At 65.2% G+C, this 9,272-nt stretch overlaps 2 protein-coding genes across 2 annotated transcripts in view; one reads left to right on the top strand and one right to left on the bottom strand.

Annotated features, from left to right (window-relative positions):
* Positions 1 to 521: 521 nt before the first annotated feature.
* On the top strand, positions 522 to 7,744 carry CCDC115 (coiled-coil domain containing 115). Its single transcript, XM_069882806.1, is given in 6 exon segments — positions 522 to 966; positions 2,139 to 2,242; positions 4,489 to 4,556; positions 4,941 to 4,953; positions 4,955 to 5,073; positions 5,862 to 7,744. Coding segments are annotated over 6 exon segments (2,328 nt in total). The 5' UTR covers positions 522 to 555; the 3' UTR covers positions 7,475 to 7,744.
* An 892-nt stretch (positions 7,745 to 8,636) lies between these two features.
* The window catches only part of UBA1 (ubiquitin like modifier activating enzyme 1), a 40,670-nt gene continuing 40,034 nt past the window's right edge, over positions 8,637 to 9,272 (bottom strand). Inside the window, exon 26 of the mRNA XM_069882799.1 lies at positions 8,637 to 8,930. Coding sequence (XP_069738900.1) covers positions 8,795 to 8,930 — 136 coding nt within the window. The 3' untranslated portion in view covers positions 8,637 to 8,794. The remainder of the gene's footprint in view (positions 8,931 to 9,272) is intronic.

The raw sequence follows: 9,272 nt of genomic DNA, 5'->3' as shown, positions 1-9,272 counted from the left end.
AGATGGCGGCTAACAGGAAGTTAAGCCGGGCGCCCTCAACCAAGATGGCGGCCGACGGGAAGTTAAACGGGGTGCCCTTAACCAAGATGGCGGCCAATGGGAAGTTAAGCGGGCTGCCCTTAACCAAGATGGCGGCCGACGGGAAGTTAAACGGGCTGCCCTTAACCAAGATGGCGCCAGCGGCTTCGCTGAGCCCCGCCCCTCGCTTGGCGCCGCCGCGTGAGGGGGAGGCGGAGCGGGACGGGAGCGGCGGCCGGGATGGAGCGTGAGGGATCGATGGGGGAACTGGGAGCACTGGGAGCACTGGGAGGGGAACTGGGGGCGCTGGAGGGGGCTGGGAGGGAGCTGGGAGCACTGGGAGGGGAACTGGGGGGCGCTGGGAGCACTGGGAGGGGAAATGGGGGCGCTGGAGGGGGCTGGGAGGGAGCTGGGAGCACTGGGAGGGGAACTGGGGGGCACTGGGAGGACTGGGATGGGAACTGGGGGCGCTGAAGGGAACTGGGAGCACTGGGAGGGGAACTGGGAGAGGAACTGGGGGGCACTGGGAGGACTGGGATGGGAACTGGGGGCGCTGAAGGGAGCTGGGAGCACTGGGAGGGGAACTGGGGACGACGACTGGTGGCCTCAGGTTTTCATGGTGGCACTGGGGGGGGTGGAACTGGGAGGCACTGGGAGGAGGAACTGGGAAGGGCTGAGGACGCTGGGAGGGAACTGGGGGTACTGGGAGGGCCCAGGGGAGGGACTGGGGGGGAATTGGTGGTCCCCCAGGGGTCCGCGGTGGCGCTGGGAGGCCGCTGGTTCGTACTGGTTTGTACTGGTTCGCACTGGTTTGTACTGGTTTGTACTGGTTCGCACTGGTGCGCAGGGGCCCCCCCGGCGGCGCTGGACGCGGCGCTGCTGGAGCTGCTGGAGGCGCTCGAGGCGCTGGGGGAGGGGCGGGAGCGGCTGCGCCAGCACCTGCAGCAGGTGAGGGACCCAGCAACACCAGTAACACCAGTAACACCCTCCCAGTCCCCCCAGTGCCCTCCTAGAGCCCTCCCAGTCCTGCCCAGTCTCTCCCAGTGACCCCCAGTCCCTCCTAGACCCCCTCCCAGTGCCCTCTAGTCCCCTCCCAGTGACCTCCAGTCTCCTCCCAGTGACCTCCAGTCCCCTCTCAGATCCCTCCCAGTGCCCCCAGTCCCTCCCAGTGACCTCCAGTCCCTCCTAGACCCCCTCCCAGTAACCCCCAGTCCCTCCCAATAACTCCAGTTCCCTCTTAGATACTTCCCAGTCCCCTCTTAGATCCCTCCCAGTGACCCCCAGTCCTCTCCCAGTGACCCCTGGACCCTCCCAGTGACTCCCAGTCCCTTCCAGTGCCCTCCAGTCTCTTTGAGATCCCTCCCAGTGATCCCCAGTTCCCTCCCAGTGACCCCAGTCCCTCCTAGACCCCCTCCCAGTGACCCCCGGTCCCCTCTTAGATCCCTCCCGGTGTTCCCCAGTCCCCTCCCAGGGATCCCTGGACCCTCCCAGTGCCCCCAGTCCCTCCCAGTGACCTCCAGTCCCCTCTCAGTCCCCTCCCAGTGACCCCAGTCCCTCCTAGACCCCCTCCCAGTGACCCCCAGTCCCCTCCCAGTGATCCCTGGACCCTCCCAGTGACTCCCAGTCCCTCCCAGTGCCCTCTAGTCCCCTCCCAGTGACCCCCAGTCCCTCCTAGACCCCCTCCCAGTGTCTCCCAGTCCCTCTCAGTGAGCCCCGGTCCCTCCTAGACCCCCTCCCAGTGACCCCCAGTCCCTCCCAGTGACCTCCAGTCTCCTCTCAGTCCCCTCCCAATGACCTCCAGTCCCTCCCAGTGACCTCCAGTCCCTCCTAGACTCCCTCCCAGTGCCCCCCAGTCCCTCCTAGATCCCCTCCCAGTGCCCCCCAGTCCCCCTTAGATCCCTCCCAGTGCCCCCCAGTCCCCCGTAGATCCCTCCCAGTGCCCCCAGTCCCCCGTAGAGCCCTCCCAGTGCCCCCCAGTCCCCCGTAGAGCCCTCCCAGTGCCCCCCAGTCCCTCCCAGTGCCCCCCAGTCCCCCGTAGATCCCTCCCAGTGCCCCCCAGTCCCTCCCAGTGCCCCCCAGTCCCCCTTAGAGCCCCCCCAGTGACCCCAGTGCGTGCGCAGGGCTGGCTGGCCCTGGCCCAGGCGCGGTACTCGCTGGGCTGTTCCCGCGTCTCGGCCCTGCAGTTCGCGGCCCACATGGAGCCCCGAGTGCGCCTGCGCCCCAGGTAACGGGGACGGGGACACGGGGGGACACGGGGGGACACGGGGACACGGGGACAGGGACACGGACATGGGGACAGGGACGGGGACATGGGGATGCAGGAGGACACAGGGACATGGGGACAGGGACATGGGGACACGAGGACATGGACAGACACAGGGACACAAGGACAGGAACACGGGGATGCAGGGGGACACAGGGACAAGGACACAGGGACACAGAGAGACACGGGGACACAGACACGGGGACAGGGGGACATGGGGACACAGACACGGGGACACAGGGGGACACAGGGACACGAGGACAGAGACACGGGGACACACGGGGACAGGGACACGGGGTTGCAGGGGGACACAGGGACACGGACACAGGGACACAGAGAGACACGGGGACACAGACACGGGGACAGGGGGACATGGGGACACAGACAGACACGGGGACACGGACACAGGGACACAGGGGGACACGGGGACCTGGACACAGGGACAGGGGGACACGGACAGACATGGGGACACACAGACACGGGGACATGGGGACAGGGACATGAGGACATGGACAGACACAGGGACACGAGGACACGGGGACAGGGGGACACAGACAGACAAGGGGACACGGGGACAGGGACAGGGACACAGGGAGACACGGGGACCTGGACACAGGGACAGAGGGACACAGACAGACATGGGGACAGGGACAAGGACACGAGGACATGGACAGACACAGGGGCACGAGGACAGGGACACGGGGGGACACGGGGACACAGGGACAGGGGGACATGGACAGACACGGGGACACAGACACGGGGACAGGGGGACATGGGGACACGGACATGGGGACAGGGACACGGGGACACGGGGACCTGGACAGGGGGACATGGACAGACATGGGGACACGGAGACAGAGACAGACACAGGGACACAGACAGACACAGGGACACAGGGACAGGGGGACATGGACAGACACGGGGACACAGACACGGGGACAGGGGGACATGAGGACACAGACATGGGGACAGGGGGACACAGACAGACACAGGGACACAGACACACGGACAGGGACACAGTGGGACACGGGGACCTGGACACAGGGACAGGGGGACACGGACAGACACGGGGACACAGGAACAGAGACAGACACAGGGACACGGAGGGACACGGGGACACGGACACAGGGACACAGACAGACACAGGGACAGAGGGACATGGACAGACACGGGGACACAGACACGGGGACAGGGGGACATGGGGACACAGACAGACACGGGGACACGGACACAGGGACAGGGACACAGGGGGACACAGACAGACATGGGGACACGGGGACACGGACACAGACAGACATGGGGACATGGGGACACAGGGACAGGGACAGACACAGAGACACAGGCACAGGGGGACATGGACAGACACGGGGACACGGACAGGGGGACAGGGGGACAGGGACAGGGACACAGGGAGACACAGGGACCTGGACACGGGGACAGGGGGACACGGACAGACATGGGGACACGGAGACAGAGACAGACACAGGGACACGGGGGGACACAGGGACATGGGGGGACACGGGGACATGGACACAGGGACACAGACAGACACAGGGACAGGGGGACAGAGGAACATGGACACACACGGGGACACAGACACGGGGACAGGGGGACACGGGGACAGGGGGACACGGACACAGGGACAGGGACACAGGGAGACACGGGGACCTGGACACGGGGACAGGGGGACACGGACAGACATGGGGACACAGGAACAGAGACAGACACAGGGACACGGAGGGACACGGGGACACGGACACAGGGACACAGACAGACATGGGGACACGGGGACACAGGGACAGGGGGACATGGACAGACACGGGGACACAGACAGACATGGGGACAGGGACACAGGGACACGGGGACATGGGGACCTGGACACGGGGACAGGGGGACACGGACAGACATGGGGACACGGAGACACGGGGACGCGGACACAGGGACAGGGATATGGGGACACATGGGCACACAGGGACACGGGGACACGGACAGACAGGGGGACAGGGGGACAGACCCAGAGACATGGGGACACAAGGACACAGGGATACGAGGGACGGACGGGGGGACACGGGGACCCCCTGGTTTGGATGGGGGGGAACCCCAGGAGGTGACCGGGGGGGGCCCTGGGGGGGGGGTTGGGGGGTCCCCAGGAGGGGGGAGGTGACAGCCCTGTCCCCTCTGCACCCCCCCCCCCCCCCCCCAAACAGGCAGGAGCCGGGGGGGCCCCCCAGCTTTGAGGAGGTGACGGGGGGGGACCCCGAAGAGCCTGGAGATGGTGAGGGGGGGGCTCTGTGGGGTTTGGGGGGGCTCTATGGGGTTGGGGGGTCTCTATGGGGCTGGGGGGGGTCTCTATGGGGTTTGGGGGGTCTCTATGGGGCTGGGGGGGCTCTATGGGGTTGGGGGGTCTCTATGGGGCTGGGGGGGGTCTCTATGGGGTTTGGGGGGGTCTCTATGGGGCTGGGGGGGGTCTCTATGGGGTTTGGGGGGTCTCTATGGGGCTGGGGGGGCTCTATGGGGTTTGGGGGTCTCTCTATGGGGTTTGGGGGGGTCTCTATGGGTCTGGGGGGGTCTCTATGGGGCTGGGGGGGTCTCTATGGGGTTTGGGGGGTCTCTATGGGGCTGGGGGGTCCCATGGATGCTCCCCACCCCCCCCCCCCAGGGCTGCGTCCGCGTCGAGCCCCCCCCGAGGGTTTTGGGGTCCCCCCCCCCCCGGGCCCCCCCCGACCCCTTGAAGTGGTTCGGGGTCCTGGTGCCCCAGAGCCTGCGCCGAGCCCAGAGCAGCTTCCAGCACGGTGAGGGGGGACCCCAAAAATCCAGGGAGGGGCCCCAAAAATCCGGGGGGGGCCCCAAAAATCCAGGGGGAGGGGACACCCCAAAAATCCAGGGGGGGGAGGACCCCAAAACCCATGGGGTGGGGGGGGTCAAAACCCTGGGGGGGGGCCCTAAACCCAAAGGGGGGAGCCCCAAAACTGGGGTGGGGGGGCTAAAACCCATGGGGGGGTCCCCAAAAACCCTGGGGGGGGCTCTAAACCCCAAGACGAGGGGTTCCTAAACCCAGGGGGGTCCCCAAAAACCCTGGGGGGCCTCTAAACCCCAAGACAGAGGGTCCCTAAACCCAGGGGGGTCCCCAAAATCCCTGAGGGGGGCTCTAAACCCCAAGACGGGGGGTCCCTAAACCCAGGGGGGGGCTCAAACCTATGGGGGGGTCCCCAAAACCTAAGGGGGGGGGTGTCTAAAACCCAGGAGAGGGTCCCTAAAACCCGAGGGGGGGGCCCCAAACTTGAGGGGGGGTCCCCAAAATTAAGGAGGGGGGGTCCCTAAAGTCCTGGGAGGGGGGGGGGAAGTCCAAGGGGGGACCCCAAACATGAGGGGGGGTCCCCAAAATCTAGGGGGGGTCCCCAAGTCTGAGGTGGGGAAGTAAAATCTGGGGAAAGGGGGAGAGAATTTGGGGGGGGACCCCGAAAATCGAGGTGGGGGGGGGGGGGAATAACAGCTGGGGTGTCCCCGAAACCCAGAGGGGGGGTCCCCGAGATGGGGGGGGTCCCCGCAAGCAGCCCCCGTGTCCCCGTCCCCCCCCCAGGGGTGTCGGAGGCCGTGGAGCTGGCGCGGCTGCAGGCGGCCGTGAGCCTCGCCGCACAACGGTACCGCCAGCTGCGGGGACAGCGGGGACGGCACCGCGGGGACACCCCCGGGGACACCCCCGGGGACACCCCCGGGGACACCAACAGCCTCGGGGACACCCAGAGCCCTGAAGACAGCGAGAGCCTCGGGGACACCAAGAACCTTGGGGACACCCAGAGCTCTGAGGACACTAAGAGCCTCGGGGACACCAAGAGCTTTGGGGACACCAAGAACCTTGGGGACACCAAGAGCCCTGAGGACACCAAGAGCCTCGGGGACACCGAGAGCCTCGGGGACACCAAGAACCTTGGGGACACTGAGAACCTTGGGGACACCAAGAGCCCTGAACATACCAAGAGCCTCAGGGACACCAAGAACCTTGGGGACACCCAGAGCCCTGAAGACACTAAGAGCCTTGAGGACACCAAGAACCTTGGGGACACCCAGAGCCCTGAGGACACCGAGAGCCTCAGGGACACTGAGAACCTTGGGGACACGCAGAGCTTTGGGGACACCAAGAGCCCTGAAGACAGCGAGAGCCTCAGGGACACCAAGAACCTTGGGGACACCCAGAGCCCTGAGGACACTAAGAGCCTCAGGGACACCAAGAACCTTGGGGACACCCAGAGCCTCGGGGACACCAACAGCCTCGGGGACACCAAGAGCCTCAGGGACACCAAGAGCTTTGGGGACACTGAGAACCCTGAAGACACCGAGAGCCTCAGGGACACCAAGAGCTTTGGGGACACCAAGAACCATGAGGACACCAAGAGCCTTGGGAACACCCAGAACCATGAGAATAACGAGGACACCAAGAGCCTTGGGGACACCAAGAGCTTTGGGGACACCAAGAACCTCAGGGACACTGAGAACCTTGGGGACATCCAGAGCCATGAGGACACCGAGAGCCTCAGGGACACCAAGAACCTTGGGGACACGCAGAGCTTTGGGGACACCCAGAGCCCTGAGGACACCAAGAGCTTTGGGGACACCAAGAACCAGAAAGACAACAGGGACACCAAGAGCCTCGGGGACACCAAGAGCCTTGGGGACACTGAGAACCTTGGGGACACCCAGAGCTTTGGGGACACCAAGAACCTTGGGGACACCCAGAGCCCTGAGAACACCGAGAGCCTCAGGGACACCAAGAGCTTTGGGGACACTGAGAACCCTGAAGACACCGAGAGCCTTGGGGACACCAAGGGCTTTGGGGACACCAAGAACCATGAGGATAATGAAGACACCGAGAGCCTTGGGGACACTGAGAACCTTGGGGACACCCAGAGCCCTGAGAATAACAAGGACACCAAGAGCCTCGGGGACACTGAGAGCCTTGGGGACACCGAGAACCTTGGGGACACCGAGAACCCTGGGGACACCCAGAGCCCTGAGGACACCAAGAGCCTTGGGGACACCAAGAGCTTTGGGGACACCAAGAGCTACGAGGATAACGAGGACACCGAGACTCATGGGGAGACCAAGAGCTTTGGGGACACCCAGAGCCACAAGGACAACGGGGACACTAAGAGCCCTGGGGACACTGAGAGCCTTGGGGACAACGGAGACACTTAAGAGCTTTGGGGCCACCAAGAACTCTGGGGACAATGGGGACCCTGAGACTCTTGGGGACACCGGGGACACCGCGAGCCGTGGGGACGAGGCCCCCGGGGCCCCCGAGATCCTTGGGACCATCAAGACCATGGAGGACACCGAGGCCACAGGTGACACAGGGACCCCTGGGGTCACCCGGACCTCGTGTGACAGCGGCTGGAGGAGACCCCGAGACCTTGGAGGACACCGAGGTCCCCCCTGGGTGACCCCCAATAAAGTCGCTGGGGTGGCCGAGGGCTCCTCGATGTCATCTCCTGTCCCCAGCGCTGCCACCTCGGGGCCACCAGGCCACCAGCCTGGGGCCACCTCCATCGTCCCCTGGTGGCCACGACCCCTTGAGGCCCCCAGGCCACCATCGTGGGGCCACCTCCATCGTCCCCTGGTGGCCACGACCCCTTGAGGCCACCAGGTCACCATCTTTGGCCACCTCCATCGTCCCCTGGTGGCCACGACCCCTTGAGGCCCCCAGGTCGCCATCTTTGGCCACCTCCATTGTCACCTGGTGGCCATTTTGGTCCCCCTGGTGGCCACGACCCCTTGTAGCCCCCAGGCCACCATCTTGGGGCCACCTCCATTGTCCCCTGGTGGCCATCTTGGACCTCCTGGTGGCCACGACCCCTTGAGGCCCCCAGGTCACCATCTTGAGGCCACCTCCATCGTTCCCTGGTGGCCATGACCCCTTGAGGCCACCAGGTCACCATCTTTGGCCACCTCCATTGTCACCTGGTGGCCATCTTGGACCTCCTGGTAGCCACAACCCCTTGAGGCCCCCAGGCCACCATCTTGGGGCCACCTCCATCGTCCCCTGGTGGCCACAACCCCTTGGGGCCACCAACCTGGTGGTCATCTTGGTCCCTCTTGGACCTCCTGGTGGCCACGACCCCTTGTAGCCCCCAGGCCGCCATCTTGGGGCCACCTCCATCGTCCCCTGGTGGCCACGACCCCTTGAGGCCCCCAGGTCACCATCCTGGGGCCACCTCCATCGTCACCTGGTGGCCACGACCCCTTGGGGGCCACCATCCTGGTGGCCATCTTGGTCCTTCTTGGACCTCCTGGTGGCCACGACCCCTTGAGGCCCCCAGGCCACCATCTTTGTCCCCCCCCTTGTGTCCCGGAGCCGCCATCTTGTCCCCTGGGTGGTGCCAGGTCTGGTTTATTGGTGGCCTCGCCCCACGCCAACACCTGGAAGGGGAAAGGAAGTGGGAGGGGGAAGGAAAAGGAGGGGACACCGGAAGTGGGCGTGGCCGGAAGTGGAGGGGCGTGGCCGGAAGTGGAGGGGGGTCAGCGGATGGTGTAGCGCACGTAGGGCACCTCGATGTCGGCGTCGCTCTCGTCGTTGCAGCAGAGCTCGAAGACCAAGGCCTTGACGTGGCGGCCCAGCTTCTTCTTGGAGACGCGCGTCACGATCTCCGTCATCCTGGGGGGGGGGAAAAAGGGACACGGGGGGCACCGTGAGGGCCTCCAGCACCAAGATGGCGGCCGCGGGGACCAGCGTGGGGGCCTCTACCATAGAGATGGGGTCATGGAGGACCAAGATGGTGGCCTCTACCATAGAGATACAACCATGGAGGACCAAGATGGTAGCCTCTACCATAGAGATGTGGTCATGGAGACGATCATGGTGGTCTCTACCATAGAGATGTGGCCATGGAGACCATCGTGGGGGCCTCTACCATAAAGATGTGGTCATGGAGACCATCATGGTGGTCTCTACCATAGAGATGAGGCCATGGAGACCATCATGGGGGCCTCTACCATA

The sequence above is a fragment of the Phaenicophaeus curvirostris genome, unplaced genomic scaffold (assembly GCF_032191515.1).
Source record: "Phaenicophaeus curvirostris isolate KB17595 unplaced genomic scaffold, BPBGC_Pcur_1.0 scaffold_356, whole genome shotgun sequence".
Classification (NCBI taxonomy): Eukaryota; Metazoa; Chordata; class Aves; order Cuculiformes; family Cuculidae; genus Phaenicophaeus; species Phaenicophaeus curvirostris.
The sequence above is the reverse complement of the archived record's forward strand: the minus strand, read 5'-3'. Positions and strand labels throughout refer to the sequence as shown.